Genomic DNA, 19,611 nt, shown 5'->3' with positions numbered 1-19,611 from the left:
AGGATGATTTAATTCTGTATAATAAGTAGGTACAAAATAGATGGAATGAGTATGGCATAACCAGAATATAGGAAGGAAAAGAAAGAAATCAATGTGTGTGGCGATAGTGAGATGGACTTTGACCAAGGCTTCATGAATTTAAAGAGAGAGATCCAACATAAAAAGACTTGTTATTTTATTTGAAATGTAGGCCCCAAATACAAAGCCAAATGTGATTTGATTGCCCGTGCTGCCCGTTCCCTTTATTAGAACAGATAATAAAGAGTTGACTGTATTCTTTTACATAACACTTGACAAGCAGAAAGCAAGTTTTTCTTGGTTATGTTTTTATGACTTGTTCTTTAAAGAGTTTTGCTAAATCATCAGCTGCTACAGATACTCAGTTCTATATGTAATCCCCCCTTTTTTTCTATCCATGGAAGAGTTTGTGATTTACATAGACCTTTCAGAAAATTGGGGGCCAGAAGCTTCTTTAGACACAAGCCACAAACTTGACATTGCATATGTTGTTCATTGAAAATCTTATGTATATTTTACTGCCTGCTTTACCTTTCTGATTCAGGTGAAGTATTTGATTACTTAGTTGCCCATGGAAGAATGAAAGAAAAAGAGGCCCGTGCAAAATTTAGGCAGGTACGCAAAGCAGTTTTCAACTTTGTCTTGCTGCTCTTTTTAGTGATGTACAATGGACAGTGTCATAAACTGGACTTCAGGGTATATGGTTTTTTAACAAGAAAAAGTCTTGCTTTCTAACACTTTTTATGAATGGAAAACTGGAAAAGAAATCTGTTCTTCCTGAATTTAAATTTCAGAGAGTTGCAAATGGTTACTTATAGATGATCATAAATAGTGAAATGCTAATAAGTGAGACACGTTAACTCTTTGATAGTCTTGGAAGTAGAGACTAGACTGAGATAGAAAAGAAATACTTAGTCCTTTATCCAATAATTATTGTCAAGTATTATTAGCTCTATGTATACAGTATATATGTGTACTGTTTAAAGAGGTGTTAGTATTATTTTCTTTTATAATTAAAGTTGTCTTGGTATTAGAACTCATATTTTATAGATTTAAAGATACGGTCAATTTTATATAGTCAGGTAGGCAAAGAACCTTGCAAATATGGCCGAAGAATGTGGTAAGATAGTTGCATTTTCTGAATATGACTTGTTACAGAAATGACAAAAATAAGAAAAAGTAATTTAAGTTGACCTAAGATTTAATTTTTAAGAACAAAGGGATTAAAGTAGTATACTATATAAATTACTATAGACATGACACATTAATAAATTGTAAATTGTTTTTAAAACAGTTTAAAATGCAGAAAGCATTTTGCATGTTGTGTTCCAAATAGTCATGTAACAACAGATGTTTCACAAAACCACCTCACTCAGTGATCAATGTGGGAGCATGCTGAACCAAAAAGTTAACAGGGTTCTGTTCACCTCCTGGTCAGGGCGCATGCATGTGTAACCATTACATGTTTTCTGGGCAGAAGGATGATGACGGAGAATGATCGCTTTGAAGCGTGAGTCTCCCAAATACAGCAGAACCTGACAATGAATATCTGTAGCATGTTTTCTTAAGCAATCTGCTTCAGAATTCTAATATCTGATGTTCACTGAAATTGGATTGTGGGCTCAATTCCCAGAAGAGGGTGGGTAGGAGGCAACTGATCCATTGATGTTTCTCTCTCTCCCTCTTCTTTCTTCTCTCTCTAAAATCAATAAAAACATAAATATTTTTTTAAAGCTAAACAAGTTTTTTTCTGCCCCTTTTCTTTAGGACTTCTCCAACCGTTTATACAGGGGTGGGCAAAAGTAGGTTTTCAGGTGTAATACAAATAAGTAATACAATAATTAATCAAGAATAATACAAGAATTAATTAATACAATAATTAATCAAGAATAAGCTCACAACTGTAAACCTGATTTTTCCAACTCTGTATATGCCCTTGGTTCTACAGTTGGATATAGCAAAGACCCTGCACAAGGCCACTTGAGCAAACATTGGTCAGATAATGCCTCTGCATTCCTTAGGATTTGATGGCCTGCAAGAAAATTATAGCATTGACTCAGCTCTTCCGATACGAAGGCAACTAAGGCTTAGAAATTCCTGACCCACTTAATATCTAATTGCAAAGTGACCCTAGCAGTTGCATCTCACAGCAAAACACTTCCGTGCCTGGTCTTAGGAGCAGTGCAGGGCTGACAATAATTCATGTTTGGCCCTGGCCGGTTTGCTCAGTGATTAGAGTGTCAGCCTGAAAGACTGAAGGGTCCCAGGTTCGATTCCAGTCAAGGGCATGTACCTTGGTTGTGGGCACATCCCCAGTGGGAGGTGTGCAGGAGGCAGCTGATCGATGTTTCTCTCTCATCGATGTTTCTAACTCTCTATCCCTCTCTCTCCCTTCTTCTCTGTAAAAAATCAATAAAATATATTTAAAAAATAATTCATGTTTGCATGATCTATAGCAGAAGAACCATAAAGAAATCCCTGCATCCCATTTATGGATGTTTTGAGATGGGAGGGTCTGGCCTTAGAACAATGCAGCACTACCTGGACTTGTGGGTGGGGTTCTTGCAGTGAGTCTGAAGCCAGAATTTCTTTCACATCAGAAATTGAACCTGGCTAGATGAGTGTGGTGAATACTCTAAACCACCATGTTTGACTGCTAGAGGTCAGAGGTCAAAGAGTTTGGGGTGAATGAATGCTTCACATGGAACATTCTCTTTAATTATCTTTCCATTCCGAATGTGTTAAGGCCCAGGGGATTTTTATTTCAGAAGTGCCTATAGAACCTGGAGATTGTTCTGTCTAATGTGACGTGCATGTGTGGTAACCAAGTCATTATCTATAGCGTGCCTCCTTCACTGTGTCAAGACAAATGGACTCAAAAAAGATAATAATCATTATCAGCACATTTCTGTCATCCATGATACAAGTATAGCCTTATAGCATGAACATACTACAGCCCATGTATTATGTTCAGTAAGATTTACTAATACCTACGTATGAATGTGCAGATCTCTTGGCTAATCAACATATATCAGTGAACATTGGATATTAGAATTTTGAAAAAGATTGTTTAAGAGAACATGCTACAAATATTCATTGTCAGGTTCTGCTCTATTTGAGGGACTCACGCTTCAAAGTGATCATTCTCCGTCGTCATCTTTTTGCTCAGAAAACATACAGTGGTTACGTAGGACCTGCTTAGTTTGGAACTAACTAAGGTGTAGTAGGACCATTTCCCCCCAACTTTTCAAAGAGTGTGCATTTCAGCCCCTTACCAGCCTCCCCTCATCACCAAATCTCCACGTTCTAAAATATTGCTGCCCTTCAAGGATGGCCTCGCTCAGTTATCACCAACTCCAGGAGGCATTCCTAACGATTCTTTATTTTTTAGGATTTCCTCACTTCTTTGTGCTTCTTCTTCTATGATTCTGCCTTGTTTTATGGTTACCTGTATACATGTTTTCTACTCCTAATCAGTCTGCCAGCTACGTAAGGGCAGGATCCATGCAGTGTTAATTTTTGTGTTTCCCTAGCACATTTTCTTGCACATAGTAGGTACTCAATAAACTGACTATTGGCTCAAAATAAATTTAATTGAACTACATATTGCTCATTGTATGTTGGTTTTGTTTTGAATTCATGTCTTCTCTGTCTTTGAACCATTTTAATATCCATCAGGATAACTTTAGAATACTGAACCATCAGTTTCACATCTATTACTTAGAAGTTGTTGGTTTTTTTAACCCATATTCCTGTTAGCATGGTCATACTTCACATCACCTTTAGCCTTTCAGAAATCTCATTGCTGTCTCCATTTGTAAATGCCTAACCAATATTCAGCATCCAGACTGTGTTCACATTTACCTGAATCCACAGAATTAAATGTTCTGCTGTGTATTACAATGGTTGTCCTCCTTGACAGCAGATATAACTATATGTACAAAATAGCTCTTAGTCCGGGTTGGGGTGGCTTAGTTGGGTGAGTGTCATCCCACGCATCAAAAGGTTGCTGATTCAATTCTGATCAGGGCACATACCCAGGTTGTGGTTTGATCCTGTGTGCAGGAGGCAACCGATCAATGTTTCTCTGTCACATCGATGTTCCTCTTTGTCTCTCAAAAAAAAAAAAAAATCAATAAAAACATGCTTACATGATTGCTATCAGAATCTTTCCAATTCTGTATTTAATGTAGTAAAAACTATGAAAGAATTGCTATAACCGATTTATCATTTGTTTCTCTGGCTCTTAATCTGTTGGGTTCCTCCCTGTTTAGACCTTGTCCCCAGAGAGCCCTTTGTAATGGTTGAAAATCTTCACTGCATACAAAATCTAGTTACAGTGTAGAGTATTGAGCCCACCTGAATTAGTGACAAGTTTAAGATTAAATTTCACTTTTTAGTCTTTTCTTTTGATAATTGGGTTTATTTTTAAGGTACATTTTTCACATTTCTTTGTACATGAACACAAAGGATGTTGCTAAATACCCCACAGGGTAAGTTCTTAGTCAGTTGTCCTCACTGAAGAAACATGTGTTGAACACATTTGATATAATTCCTAAAATAGAGTTTTGCTTTTTGAACTTGAACCAACTATCTTGGAATACTGCTTCATGTTTGCCAGAGCTCTTATTACAACACTCGAATAAATAAACCATTTGACCCAAACTATCAATTGTACACATTTGATCATGTAAACAGAGAAATATAACAACCCATAAAAAATTCACAACTCAGACAAAAATATTTTAGCAAGAGAATTCTACTTTTCAGTATTTTCTACATTTAAGGGTGAGTTTCACCACTCTAACTTTCATATGTATAGTTTTCTGAACTAAAGGAACATTGAGATTATTAAATATTACTTTGAAATTCAAGCTAGTAATCTAAATTGGAGGTGATAATTGGGGGAAATTGTGATTTTTTTTTACCATAAAATAATTTTTTAATCTTTTATCCAAATATTCATTTCAGATTGTGTCTGCTGTACAGTATTGTCATCAAAAGTGCATTGTTCACCGTGATCTTAAGGTAAGCCCTGATTTTATAACATAAAAATTTTAATTATTAATGGATGGTTTATAATAATAGAGCTATGTTTGGTTGCCTCATTGTACCCGGCACTATACAAAGAAATTAGTTTTTATTTAATCTTCACAGCAATTTTATGAGAGGCAATATTGTCACTGAGAAAATAAAGAAAAGATATGAGTAGTCAGCTAGCATTAAAGGCTAGAGGATTTGATTCGCCATGAATAAGCTTGTTTTATAGATAAATGTAAACTTTGTCCCAAACTAAAAATGTCTAAAGTCCAGTTTAGTCAGAAGCAAGGTGTGGGCACAAATTCAGGTTAGTCTGATATAAGAGTCAGTTCTCATTCTTTACATTAAAGCTCAAAGACACATTTAAAACTTTTTCTTTGAGTGATTCTGATTTAGGATTTTGGAAAACTAGTATCTCAAACATTGGGAGGCTAGGGTTGCGGGGAGAATCACTACTTTCTACCATAATATACCTCCAGAAGAGAATCTAGTTGTAAAATAGCAAAAGGAAGCTTCAAGCAGACACGCTCTACTGGAGCCTGTATTGCATTGTACTGTGTTACTGAGAGAACAGAACTCTGTGGAGGAAACACTCTCACAGAGGGCAGTGGATTGAGCTCAGTAGTCACAGAAGCCCTGATTGGCAGTTATTGTAGGTATTAGCCTTGTGTTAACCAATGGTCCTCTATTGAAGTAGAGTGCTGTTGGGTAAACTTGTTGGTTTAAGCCCAAAATGAATCAGTGTTATTTGATTGATGTTCTTTTGACTAGATTATATTAAGATACAGGTTCTTGCGCTAGCTGGTTTGACTCAGTGGATAGAGTGTCAGCCTGCGGACTGAAGGGTCCCCGGTTTGATTCAGGTCAAGGACACATGCCTGGATTGTGGGCTCAATCCCCAGTTAGGGGCGGGCAGGAGGCAGTCAATCAGTGATTCTCTCTCATCATTGATGTTTATATCTCTCCCTCTCCCTTCCTCTCTGAAATTAATACAAAAATTTTTAAAAAATAAAATACAGTTCTAGGATATTATCTTGAAGGAAAGAAAGGGTTTGAAACAGCTGCAGATAAGCATAAAAATGAGAGCTCTCCTTGTATGGTGCTAAAATGCAGCCTCTGTAGATGGAATTGGGAGCAGGTACGCATCCACCTACCTGCTGGGCTTCTCCATTAGCTGTTACCTCGGAAAACGCGAGGCAGGAGAGACAGGTCTGGGATCTGGAAGAGTGATAATGGCCGTGTGGTGTTATGTAGGCTCTTTACATTGTCCTTTTTATTATTTTCCTCTTAGGCTGAAAACCTTCTCCTTGATGCTGACATGAATATTAAAATTGCTGACTTTGGTTTTAGTAACGAGTTTACAGTCGGGAACAAATTGGACACATTTTGCGGAAGCCCCCCCTACGCCGCTCCCGAGCTCTTCCAGGGGAAGAAGTACGACGGGCCCGAGGTGGACGTGTGGAGCCTGGGCGTCATTCTCTACACGCTGGTCAGCGGCTCCCTGCCGTTTGACGGCCAGAATCTGAAGGTATCGGCTGACTTTGACGTTCCCGTGCTACCCCCACGCAGGGTCCTTGCAAACGCCAGTCCTCAGTGCTTTCTTTTGTTTGTTCAGGAACTTCGGGAGCGAGTCTTACGCGGGAAATACCGCATCCCCTTCTATATGTCCACCGACTGTGAAAACCTCCTGAAGAAATTGTTAGTGCTGAATCCCATTAAAAGAGGCAGCTTGGAAGTAAGTCGTTTTTGTGCTCCAGGTTTAACTTGTTGTTTTTATTTTTATATCCTGCTTATCTGAATTTTTATGCGTCTAGGTTTTTTATTAGACAGAAACTGAAAAACTTCTGGGCGATTCCCTCTCTTTCCAGTCTTGAACTAGGATGAACTGTGTTACCTTTCAAAACAATGCAAAATTTGAGCAAAAGCAAGACTCCTCCTTTTTGCCCTTTCTCTGTCCTCTTTGGTAATTCTCAAAAAGTATTTTAACACCTTTTTAGCTGTAGCTCAGATAATCTTAAGCATCTTACTGATGTCTGGCTAGTACCAGTGATGGTACTGCCATTCCTCCTCCTCCTACTAATAACCTCTTCTTAAAAAAGGAAAATCTAAACTCAGAAGCACATGATGGGCTTTACAAAAGTGGAACCCATTTAAGAAAAGTTATTTCCATCTGGCCATTCCAAAGTCCATCTCTTTTCTCTGTACACCTAAGTGTAAGATGTGTATTTCATTGCTCATTTGCTTACTTCCTCACCATTCATCTGCATGAATTAATTTGTTAGACTGTCCCAGCAAGCAGTCATTTTTTTGTCTATAGGCAGTGGTAGCTGAAGTAAACTTTCTTTTGTTAAGTTTGGAATCCTGTTTGACTTATTGTCTCTCATTTTGAAGTGGTTGAATGTTCTGGTTGGCCAAACATAATGTAGAAATTATTTCCTAGCAAATAATGAAAGATCGGTGGATGAATGTTGGTCACGAAGAAGAAGAACTAAAGCCGTATACTGAGCCTGAACCAGATTTCAATGACACAAAAAGGATAGGTAAGTACTTAAATGCTGTGAGAGGTGCTGACCCCAGGCTGTAAGTAAGGGTCCTTTCGTCTAACAGAATAGCATTTAACAATATAAATAGAAAGCCATTTTTATTTGAAAAACACCTGCTCTATCATCTTTTCTTTCCCCGGATATACACCAATCATTGCAAATTTCAAGTTCCTTAGTTTGTTCTCATGCATATTATAATCTAATTCAAGTGTTGGCAACAGTGAAACACAAATTAAAATGATGTAGATAAATCTCATTCTTTCCTTTCAGCAATTTCTAACAGGAGGAATGACTGATTCAGCATCGATCAGACTGATATCAGCAAAACATAGCATGTATTTCAACCAAAAACACAGAGGCCCTGAGCTAATAGGGCCCCTCGCTTTGTGTTTTCTGTGTCTCATCAGCGTCCACCCTCCCTGCCCAGCCCCAAGCTGCTGCCAAACTGTTTTCTTTGTTACTCTCTCCCTTCCCACAGCCTTTAGGAACTCAAAACAGAGTCATCTCAGCTGTGCTCCTGTCTGGCTTAAAGACAAAGGGAGGAACATTCTAGGGTGTTAGGACTCTGCTCAGGACAACTGTGGAATTCTAGCCTCCCAAGGAGGACTCAGCCTGCCTTCAGATCAGAAAGCAGAGAGCGTTCAGAGATGGGAGAGACCACTCCATGGGAGGCTGAGGGTGTGTTGAGAGACAGGGGAAAAAGGGATTTTGTGTGTCACAGACAGATACTGTGAGTCTGGATGGACGAAGGAATTCAGCTTGGGAATGTGCTAGGCAATGAGAAAGGGAATGGGCCCAATCATTTGTAACTCATGATATAGATAGTCTCTGCATGAAAAATCGTGAACATACAGTATCTGAAAATACGGTATCCATGTGTTAATAATCCAAAAGTCTTTATAATTGATATTCCACTTTAAAATTTTAGAACTTAGTTTTCATATCTAATGTTGGCAAGCTTGGCCAATTTTTATTCATCTGCTTACTAAAATAAACCCACTTTCATAAAATTTGCATTTTTTTCAAATTTCCAGATGTCATGGTCACCATGGGTTTCGCACGAGATGAGATAAATGACGCCTTAATAAATCAGAAATATGATGAAGTCATGGCTACTTACATTCTTCTAGGTAGAAAACCACCTGAAGTAAGTTTTTCACATTTTTAGATAAATATAAATCATTTTTTGAGCTAGTGATGGCTAAGTATCTATATATATAAAAGCCTAAACAACCATTCGACTGTTTGACCAGTAGCTATGATGCTCACTGACCACCAGGGGGCAGGCACTAATCGTAGGTTAGCTTGCTGTGGGGGTCAGGCAGATCAGGACTGGGCGAGACGGCCCGGACACGCCCTGTAGCCCTCCCTCAGTCCCTCCCCAGCCCCGATCGTGCACCTGTGGAGTCCCTCAGCCTGGCCTGCACCCTCTCGCAATATGGGACCCCTCGGGGGATGTCAGAGAGCCGCAGGCCAGGCTGAGGGACCCCACCAGTACATGAATCCGTGCACCAGGCCTCTAGTAAGATATAATGTGAGCAGATATATTCTGTGTGGTATCAGAAATAACATAAAGACCCTACCATTTCTTATGTGTTAGAATTCAAAACTCAAAAGGTGCTAAGTTATGAATTCATTTCATCTCTGAGTACCAAGAGATTCTATTATGAAAAAGCAGGCCTGGTGCCTTAGCCCCAAGGGGTACCATTCACAGCCTAGGCTTTGAGATGGCGCCCCCTAGAGTTGTGCACCCAAATGCAACAGCCCTGCCAAAGGTAGCATGGTACCTCTGGGTGTGCAGAAAAGACAGTGACCAAATAAGAGGAAGTGACAGCGTTTACCACCAAGTGTAGATCATGTCTCCAATGATTTGTATAGGTGGGGACCCAGAAAAAAGTTGGTGACATTGTACTTTATAGAGTGTTGAGTGGCTTTGATACATTCAGTTGGGAATTCTTGAGGCTGGGACAGATCTGTCGTGAGCTAGATTTAGGAAGTAGCTGTATGCAGATGGTGATTGAGCTCTTTGGGACGGCAGATATAAGAGTTAAATCGAGTGTCAAGAACAGAGCCTAAAACATTGAAGGTTTGTTGAAAATTTGACATCTGTGAGGGGCATTTTATAAAATAGACTGAAATAATTTGTAGTTAGATAATAACTGTTTGGGAAGCAGTGCATTCGGCTGACTTCGGGTCATTGAGGGTTAAATGAATTAATGCTTCTGAAGTCCTTACAATGATACCTGTGTGCCCTGTGTTCGCTGGTATCTATTATAATTTCATCAGTATCACCCTGCTGTTTGTCATTGGCATCTTTACACATGAGTTCAGGATACCCATTGGGATGCCAGGAATTAAGTAAACAAACATCTTTTTTGTTAGAGAGAGGGGTAGTGTTTCGATCCCCAATACCTCATTTAGTTCTACGTAGGTGCAATTTCTTGATCAGAGCCAATAAACCAAACCTTGTTCTGAAAATGTGGTGGAGAAAACAAAACAAAGAAATCCATGCACACACGTATGCGTATAAAGTTAAACTTTTAGATTTTATCTTGACTTTGAATCCAGAGATGTCCCTTGACCCTTTTTTAAAAAATCTATTTTTTTTATTGATTTCAGAGAGGAAAGGTAGAGGGAGGGAGGGAGGGGGAGAGAGAGAGAGAGAGAGAGAGAGAAAGAGAGAGAGGGAGAGAGAAAGAGAGAGAGAGACATCAGTGATGAGAGAGAATCATCTATTGGCTGCCTCCTGCACACCCCCTACTGGAGATTGAGCCTGCAACCTGGGCACGTGCCCTGACCAGGAATCGAACCCCAACCTCCTGGTTCATAGGTTGACGCTCAACCACTGAGCCATGCCAGCTGGGCTCTGTTGGCTCTCTTAATCTCAATTTTTCCATCTATAAAGTGCAGATTGATAAATCATAGGTTTTTTTTGTAATGATTAAACAAAGTAACCAATATAAAGAGCTAAGCACAGTCTATAACCGCCATTCAATGATTGGTAGCAATTATTGGTGTTTTAACTACTTACTAAGGCTCCAAAGCCTTTTCCTTTCCTTCCTGTTTGCCAGCTTGCAGTTCTGCACCCAAATTATTTTTGTTTTTTAAGTTCTGACTCCTTGTATGGCTTGGAATAGATGAGAAAAAATCCAGAGTGCATGTCGTTTGCATAAACATTTTAGTGTTTTGAAACCCTGGTGGTCTTTCTTCTTCTTGCAGTTTGAAGGCGGTGAGTCATTATCCAGTGGAAACTTGAGTCAGAGGTCGCGGCCCAGTAGTGACCTAAACAACAGCACCCTCCAGTCCCCCGCTCACCTGAAGGTCCAGAGGAGCATCTCGGCCAATCAGAAGCAGCGGCGCTTTAGCGATCATGGTGGGGGAAAAGTCAAATCAGTGCAAACAGACCGATTCCATCCAGATCGTGTTTTCTAGGCATCATACATTCACACCTTCATGTGCCTGTGTCACCCCTGTCACCGCAGGCTCTGTCAGTGAATGACAAATAGGATCCCCTCTGCAGGGACCGGCCTAATTTTTGTAATTAAACAGTTTCATCTTCCTTCAGAGTGAAAATATGCAAATAAAGATATTTTTAACACAGAGTATTTTTCGTAAGGAGAAGATAAGTCAATTGTTTTGTAGCTCATTAGGCTTTTTTTTTTTTTTTTTTTTTAATTATAGCTGGCCCATCCATCTCCGCGGCCGTATCGTACACAAAGAGGCCTCAGGCCAACAGCGTGGAGAGTGATCAGAAAGACGAGTGGGACAAGGACGGGGCAGCGCGCAAACTCGGCAGCACGACCGTGGGATCGAAGAGCGAAGTGACCACCAGCCCGCTCGTGGGGCCGGAGAGGAAAAAGGCGTCCACTATCCCGAGTGTGAGTGGACCGTCGGGTCTGTGGCAGCTTGGGGTAGTCATCTGTTGTTGTCAGGAGTTTTCGTTTAAAGATTTTTTTTTTTAATGTTTCACAATTTTAAAGTGAATCGTGCGTTTCAAGAACATGCAAAAAGGGCCAAGCTTCTCGTAAATGCAATTGAGGAACAAAAAGATAGAATATGAATTATTTACATTACACCGAACCTCACCACAGAATGGCACATTAAACTCTCATTTCCCCATGTGTAATATGTACTTCATGTTATGTTGGCTCATTTAATCTTATGTTTACAAGTAAGGTGTTCGATGAAGGCAGACTCTGTTAGTATTTATAAATTTAGCTCACATCAGTCACTTAAACCAGCAAACTAGAAATTATATAATGGGAGCTAGAAGAGAGATTGAGACATTTTCCTGTAAGGCAGCAGGAAAGAATAAAGAGAGAGAAAAGAACACTAAAATATATAGTATATATCTATTAACTTTCTAGCTAGACCTCACGATTAAACCCATTATAAGCTAATTATGTATTTTAAAGCTGGATCGGCCAAAAATAAATAGGGCAAGTTTTGTCTATTAGAGTAAGGATTACACAGAAGGGGATTCATCCCTTTTGAGAATAATTTCTATGCAGTTCAGTACTAGCCACTGTGGAGGGTGGGGCAGGGTGCTGTGGGCGGTAAGGAGAATCGGTCCCTTTTTACTTAGGCCTTTTTTCTCCAGAGCTTCTCAGCCTTGGCTTGCCTCCGGCTCAAACCTAAAATGAGGAAGTATCCTCAGAGTGGCACTGCTCGCCCGCATGCCTTTGACCATGAGCTGTATTCTCCTTAGCATTACCCTTGGCCAGCCTGCCATGGTCACTACCACGGGTTTCCTGTTGGTGCTAATATTTATGTAGAGTTGTCTCATTCCTGGTCCCATAAAGCTGCCTTTGTCCCCTCGCCTGTTCTTGTCCCCACCCCCAGCTTACAGATGAGAATAAAAACTCAGCTTTCCAGTTGCTTCCCAACAACTGCTCAGCTGCTGCCTTGGGGCGGTGAGCTGAAGCTGGGCCGAGTGTGTGCCCCACCTTTCACCCTTACAATCCACCTGAGAGAGAGGGTGTGACATAGGGCTCATTCATATACCTACAGTCCGCCTGAGAGAGAGGGTGGTGTGACATAGGGCTCATTCATATACCTACAATCCTCCTGAGAGAGAGGGTGTGACATAGGGCTCATTCATATACCTACAGTCCGCCTGAGAGAGAGGGTGTGACATAGGGCTCATTCATATACCTACAGTCCGCCTGAGAGAGAGGGTGGTGTGACATAGGGCTCATTCATATACCTACAATCCTCCTGAGAGAGAGGGTGTGACATAGGGCTCATTCATATACCTACAGTCCGCCTGAGAGAGAGGGTGGTGTGACATAGGGCTCATTCATATACCTACAATCCTCCTGAGAGAGAGGGTGTGACATAGGGCTCATTCATATACCTACAGTCCACCTGAGAGAGAGAGTGTGACATAGGGCTCATTCATATACCTACAGTCCGCCTGAGAGAGAGGGTGTGACATAGGGCTCATTCATATACCTACAGTCCTCCTGAGAGAGAGGGTGTGACATAGGGCTCATTCATATACCTACAGTCCACCTGAGAGAGAGGGTGTGACATAGGGCTCATTCATATACCTACAGTCCACCTGAGAGAGAGGGTGTGACATAGGGCTCATTCATATACCTACAGTCCTCCTGAGAGAGAGGGTGTGACATAGGGCTCATTCATATACCTATAGTCCACCTGAGAGAGAGAGTGTGACATAGGGCTCATTCATACAAGATTCTGGTCAATGAAAATCCGACCATACATGTGTATGTGTGTGTTTTTTCTGAGTCATATGCAGCTTCCATTTATTTCTTTGACTTTCCACAACTGCAGCTAGGATTTTAAAATGGCTTTTCTTTTCCATTTTAAAGAACAATGTATATGCTGGAGGAAGTATGGCAAGAAGGAACACGTATGTCTGTGAAAGGACCACAGACCGCTACATGGCCCTGCAAAATGGAAAAGACAGCAGGTAAGTGTCACAGTGCTTACCTGAGAATGATTTCTATGCAGTTCAGTACTAGTCACTAGTGAAGGTTGGGGCTCCGCTGTTACTGTGCTACAACCAACTGCTCATGGGTCAAGAGGGAAGGAAATACAGAATAGTAAGATTGCAGCCAGTCATTCTTTTTTTATATAGTATATTTTTATTGATTTCAGAGAGGAAGGGAGAGGGAGAGAGAGAAACATCAACGATGAGAGAGAATCATTGATCAGCTGTCTTCTGCACGCCCCCTGTTGGGGATCGAGCCTGCAACTGGGGCATGTGCCCTGACTGGGAAACTGAACCGTGATCTCCTGATTCATAGGTTGATACTCAACCACTGAACCACGCTGGCCTGGCAACAGCCAACCATTCTTACTAGGGGGAATATTTAGGGAAAACAGGAGGTAAATCTCTTAACCTGAGAATTTTCCACTAAAATCTTTTCTATTCCGATCTTCATAATTTGGATCACATTCTCTTATATGCCTGCTGCTTCCTTCTTACCTCCTTCCCTTTCCCCCTCCCTCAAGTCATAACTGTATCCAAATCCCAAAGGCGTGGTTTTTCTTCCTCTACAGAAATGTGGCCATCTCAGCTGATCCTTGAGAACCATGCAATTCTCAGTGTTTTATTTTAAATAGTGATAAACCATATTTTTATTATTTTAAAAATTTAGCTTTTTTTCATCATGAGTTATAATACAGAACTATTCATCAATATAATACAAAAGGGCAGGGAGTTCATTCTAATAAAATTCTGTGCTGAGTTCCATCCTTAGTCATTTCGGTGGACTACACAGACCATGCTTACATTTGCTTCCTCTCAGTTAATAGACACTGTATGTCATAGAAATGGGTCTCCTTGGACTTAAGATCCCTTAGGTTAAAAGAATAATTAGGGATTACTATCTGAATTTTTATTTTTCCTGTACTAAGCCCTCATCTGGAGTTTCTTTAATCTGCAACAGTTAACTTATTGATTCATGATAGGAACGGAAAGTGTTTTAATAATACTTCCAGCGGTAGTATTTTTGCTATAATTATGAATTCTTTTTGTTTAACGGGCAGTGACCCAAAGCAACACATCACACCACACTGTGATTTTTGGAAAGGGAAAAATATCCCCAGTCACAATCATTTTATCCATAAAAATCATTTCAGACCGTCTCCGAATCACTCACAGAAGGAGGGTAAGTGTGGGTGAGGTCCTTATTTCCCATGGAAGGTGATGGTCAGTTCACCCTATACATCGTTCCCAAGAACATTGACTTGTCGGTCACTAATCATGCCATTAGTGCTAACTTCTTTTAAGTGTTGCAGTCATGAAAGGTGTTAGTTTACTTTAAAAAAATGTAGTTCTTAAATGTTAGTGACCTGCCGCTTCTCTGTGTTTCTGTTCCATGTGGAAAGCCTCACGGAGATGTCCGCCAGCAGCTTGTCTTCTGCCGGCTCCGCCGTGGCCCCTGCTGTCCCCTCGGCACGGCCCCGCCACCAGAAGTCCATGTCCGCCTCCGGGCACCCCATCAAAGTCACACTGCCAACCATTAAAGACGGCTCCGAAGCTTACCGACCCGGGTAATGTGCTGACTGCATTTCATTTCGTTTGTTAAAGAGTTTTTTAAATGTTTTTATTGATTTTAGAGAGAGGAAGGGAGAGGGAGAGAGAGATAGAAACATCAGTGATGAGAGAGAAACATTGATCAGCTGCCTCCTGCACGCCCCCTACTGGGGGGTAGAGCCTGCAGCCCAGGCATGTGTCCTGACCAGGAATCCAACCGTGACCTCCTGGTTCATGGGTTGATGCTCGACTACTGAGCCACACTGGCCGGGTGTTAAATTTCTTAAAAAAAGAAAAGGAATAATAATAAAAAGTTCTTATTGCCCTTAAAAAAAAGTGGGCATAGCAAGCTCTGTCTAGTTTGGAGTGGGAGCTTCCTGGGTCGTTACTCTGAACAGTGCGTCGTGACTTGTCCCCACAGGACCACCCAGAGAGTGCCTGCCGCGTCCCCGTCTGCCCACAGTATTAGTGCCAGCACCCCAGACCGGACCCGCTTCCCCCGCGGCAGCTCCAGCCGCAGCACCTTCCACGGGGAGCAGCTCCGGGAGCGGCGCAGCGCCGCCCACGCCGGGCCCCCCGCGTCTCCGTCCCACGAAAGTGGGGCCTTTGCCCACGCCCGGCGGGGCACGTCCACCGGCCTCATCAGCAAGATCACCTCCAGATTCGTTCGCAGGTCAGTCCCGCGGGCTCCGGTGTGCGGTGGCCTCCGGGGATTAGAAAGGAAGTGTGTTTGGGGCTTTTCTTTCCTCTTTATAGTGATTTTTCAAAGTGGTTTCATGACATTTCATGAGAGCTGCTCTTTTGCAGAAGTTTGAAGAAAAAAATCAAGGAAGACAAAATCTTTTCCCTTAAGAGAAAGAAGAAAAACGGACAAAATGAGAATTAAAAATTTTTCTAGAGTGGAAAAGGCAAAACTTGACCTCAAAAATTTGTTTTAAGAGCCTTAATTTAGAAAAGGGAATGAAATAGGAGTTTACATTTATCCTTTAAATTGCTCACTAATAATAGTTTCCCCTCTTTCTCTTCCTTGTAAAAAGCCTATATAGACAGCTGCATAGATTTCTTATGTAATTTAACATCATAAAATCTTAACCTCAGTAAACACAAATGAATAGCAAACTTCTGATCTAGTAAAATAGTAAAACTGCACTCTCCTGAGAAAGCAGGCATGAGTGTGCAATACACATTGGTTATAACGGGGTGCTGACCACAGTGCAGGTTGATGTAAATTTGATGTTACTGGGTCCCTGTGTCCCCTTCCCAAGACCTGCATTCCTGGCTGCTCCTGCGCCTCCAGGTCCTTGCTGAAATGCCACTTCCCCCGGACGGCGTTCCCCCACCTCTGTGTAAAATCACAGCTTTTCCTCCCAACACTGCGGGTCCCTGCTTCATTCCTCTGCAGAGCCCGAACGCTCCGAAATAATAGATGCACTTTATTTATTTGTCCATTGTCTCTCCCAGCCAGAAGGTGAGAACAGGGACTTGCTTGTTTGCTTTCTTTTATGCCAAATCTTCTGCTGAATATTGAGTGCCTACCGTGGCGCATAATATGCCATTCAGTAAATGTTATTGGGTGAATGGATGAATAGTGTGGGAAGCAATCTAATAAGCAAACGAAAAACTAAGTTGTAGTAAATTCTAGTAAATGCTAGAAGGAAGCAGGTCCTGAAATCGAGAATGAGGTGGAGGCAATGAGGGTGTTCAGCCGCAGCCTCCGATGGCAGCTGGCATGGAAGTTTCTAAGGTTCCATGATGCTCTTCTTCATGGTGCTCATATTCGTGTCCTTTGAACAGTTTTCTGGGCCGAGGGGGAGAGAAAGGGAGGGAGGAGATTGTTTGTGATGTTTTGTCGGCAGGTTGGCAGGTTATTTTCAGGGTCTTGGTTTTAAACACATTTCAATCAATTCTGGATTTGGTTAGAGAAGAGAAAAATGCTCCCTTCTCTCCCAAGGTCACGTGTCACCGTGGGAATGAGCAGCCTTGGCATTGCTAAAGTGCTTGCGCTTGGGTTGTGTCATCTACCACAAGTGACTTCATGCAGGAAGACATGCCAGTCGTTGGCTTCAGTCCCAGGAATGAACCTGCTAAGTCCTCTGGCAAGTGGCAGGCTGGAGATGCAGTTGCTCTCTCTGCAGTCACAGCATATTGAACTTTGGGAGGGGGGCGGTGTTGGAGCTTGGAGATAAGCGAGAGAATTTCTCAAGGTTGAGGATATAGTCTAGCTTTATTATTTAATTAGAGGCCCGATGCACGAAGATTCGTGCAAGAATGGGCCTTCCTTCCCCTGGCTGCTGGCACTGCCTTCGCTCTGGCTGGAGCCACCTTTCTGCCTTCCCACGCTGCCCAGAGGCCCAGAGCGGCTGGGATGGTGCCTATGTATGCAAATTAACCCGCCATCTTTGTTGGGTTAATTTGCATACCCCTGCTTGGCTGGTGGGTGTTACGAAGGTATGGTCAATTTACATCTTTCTCTTTTATTAGTGTAGATATTTTCAACTCATCTCTCATGTGATCCATTCTTTACCCTTATTTCTCCTTCTGAAGTCCATCCTGGGCTCAAGCCCTATATCTCTCTGGTTCCTTTTGCCTTTCTCCTTCCCTTTGGCTAAGGCCTGAAGAAGTGGAACCCACACATGGACACCCTCTGTGACCAGAACTGGCTGTTCTCGGGGTCATTTTGGGAGCCAAGATGCCTCACAAACTTTGGGACCAACCAAGTTGGTGTGCCATTAAAATGCTTAGGTGAAAAAGTGGGGTTTTCATAGGGGGAAAAGTAAAGGAATTGGACTTGCTGAGCGTTAAGAAGGGAAGGATAGGAATAGGGGTGAGCTCATCATTCATGTACTTGGAAACCAGTATTCCAAAGAGGAAGCCGGCGGGGTAGCTCTTCCTGACCAGTAGGAAGACTGTTCACCAAAATGACCACCTGAGAGTGTTGCTTTCTGGTCTTAGGAAAGCAATTTACCCTAGAATCATCGATCAAGGGAGATGGAGATGATTTATTTCAAAGTCTTTTAAATAGTTTTTAGACCCATGCACTGTGGGTAGGTTCTCTATACCGACTCTGTAAGCTGGAAATTGCATCACACCTGATGATTTCTGTTTAATCCTCACCTGAGGTTATGTTTTTATTGATTTTTAGAGAGAGAGGATGGTGGAGAGAGAGAGAGAGAGAAATATCCATGAGAGAGAGGAACATCAATCGGTTGCCTTCCATATGCACCCTGATGGGGATTGAACCCACAACCTAGGTATGAGCCCTGACCAGGAATCAAACCCACCACCTTTCAGTGTACAGGACAATGCTCCTACCTATGGAGCCACCCGGCTAGGACAGACCTGATGATTTTTTCACCGTAGCTCACTCTTATATGGGGAGGCTTAAAACATTAATTTAAAAGTTCAAGTGGATCATTTTCCCCAGCTGTTTATTAATATTTTGCTATCACAAGCCACCTCCTCATATATTTAAATGGGTTTACAACTTGATACTCCTATGTCAGTATTTAATTAACTTTGAAAATGACAAAGTAGTTAAAATTTTGGTAGATTTTTAAAATAGCAATTACATTCAACAAAAGGACAATTAGTAGAGTTTTCCTGGTTTTCTTTCACAGGTGGATATCCAGGTAAGATCAATGTTTCTGTTTAAGATTGAGTTCATGTTTTCAGACTTACCTGCTTAGGTGGGCTGTTCGTTTGCTGTAATATTTTATCATGTGCATGAATCGTTAGCTTAACTTCTGAAATAACTTAACTGCTTATTTAAAAATTGGTACTTATTTTTAGAAATACTCATATATGTGTTGAGCTTTATTTCTAACTACTAGGTTAATGTGTATGTTTTCTAAAATTGAGCGACTACTAGAATTCTGTTTCATAACAAATACGCAGTTGAATCTTGCTGTTGATAATTATTCAATAGTTTTAACTTTAGATTGAACTAAACTAAACCAAAAAATAAATTATAACTTTAAAGTCATGTCGGAGAATTGGAAGATCATGGATAAAAAAAATCCTAAACCATCACCCAGCATTTCCTCCCTGACAATACCCAGTAGACGCTCAATGAGTGACAGTTCGGTGTGGTTATGTTGAAAAACATGAGAAACAGTATTAGACTGACGAGTCACAGAAACTGTCATGCTAGAAGTTGGCTCAACAAGTTAATTTTAAAATCATTTCAGATGTAGGTTTTCTTGATCTATTTTTCACTCTTATCATTAAATCTCAACCTTCACTTTGTTTTGAGGGATCCAAGTGAAGGCGAAGCCAGTGGCAGAACAGACACCTCAAGGTGAGGAGCCACTATTAACCCTTCGCTGCCAGGGCCCGTGTATGCAAACGTGCTTTTGAAATACCGACAGCACTTCCTAAAATGAATAGAATGAATCACTAGCTAGTATGTGTATTTTAAATTTTTATATTGGGATGGGTCTCCCTCATGTTGCCTAGCACTTAATTACGTGTAAGTTAATTAACTGTAAGTTTGTGTTTTCC

The 19,611-nt window shown here is 41.3% G+C and overlaps 1 protein-coding gene across 5 annotated transcripts in view; it reads left to right on the top strand.

Annotated features, from left to right (window-relative positions):
- The window catches only part of MARK1 (microtubule affinity regulating kinase 1), a 57,834-nt gene that overhangs the window by 33,069 nt on the left and 5,154 nt on the right, over positions 1–19,611 (top strand). The window contains exons 6-17 of one of the 5 annotated variants that reach the window (XM_070401059.1): positions 563–633; positions 4,990–5,046; positions 6,350–6,586; positions 6,674–6,793; positions 7,499–7,598; positions 8,636–8,748; positions 10,821–10,974; positions 11,283–11,479; positions 13,439–13,539; positions 14,964–15,128; positions 15,533–15,784; positions 19,364–19,408. In XM_070401059.1, the coding sequence (XP_070257160.1) occupies positions 563–633; positions 4,990–5,046; positions 6,350–6,586; positions 6,674–6,793; positions 7,499–7,598; positions 8,636–8,748; positions 10,821–10,974; positions 11,283–11,479; positions 13,439–13,539; positions 14,964–15,128; positions 15,533–15,784; positions 19,364–19,408 (1,612 nt within the window). Of the gene's footprint in view, positions 1–562; positions 634–4,989; positions 5,047–6,349; positions 6,587–6,673; positions 6,794–7,498; positions 7,599–8,635; positions 8,749–10,820; positions 10,975–11,282; positions 11,480–13,438; positions 13,540–14,963; positions 15,129–15,532; positions 15,785–19,363; positions 19,409–19,611 lie in introns of those variants that run through there. The other 4 variants (XM_070401060.1, XM_070401061.1, XM_070401063.1 and 1 more) reach the window with 4 other exon arrangements.

This window comes from Myotis yumanensis, unplaced genomic scaffold (assembly GCF_028538775.1).
Source record: "Myotis yumanensis isolate MYYU_CA2020_CCGP unplaced genomic scaffold, mMyoYum1.0.hap1 SCAF_22, whole genome shotgun sequence".
Lineage (NCBI taxonomy): Eukaryota > Metazoa > Chordata > Mammalia > Chiroptera > Vespertilionidae > Myotis > Myotis yumanensis.
The sequence above is the reverse complement of the archived record's forward strand: the minus strand, read 5'-3'. Positions and strand labels throughout refer to the sequence as shown.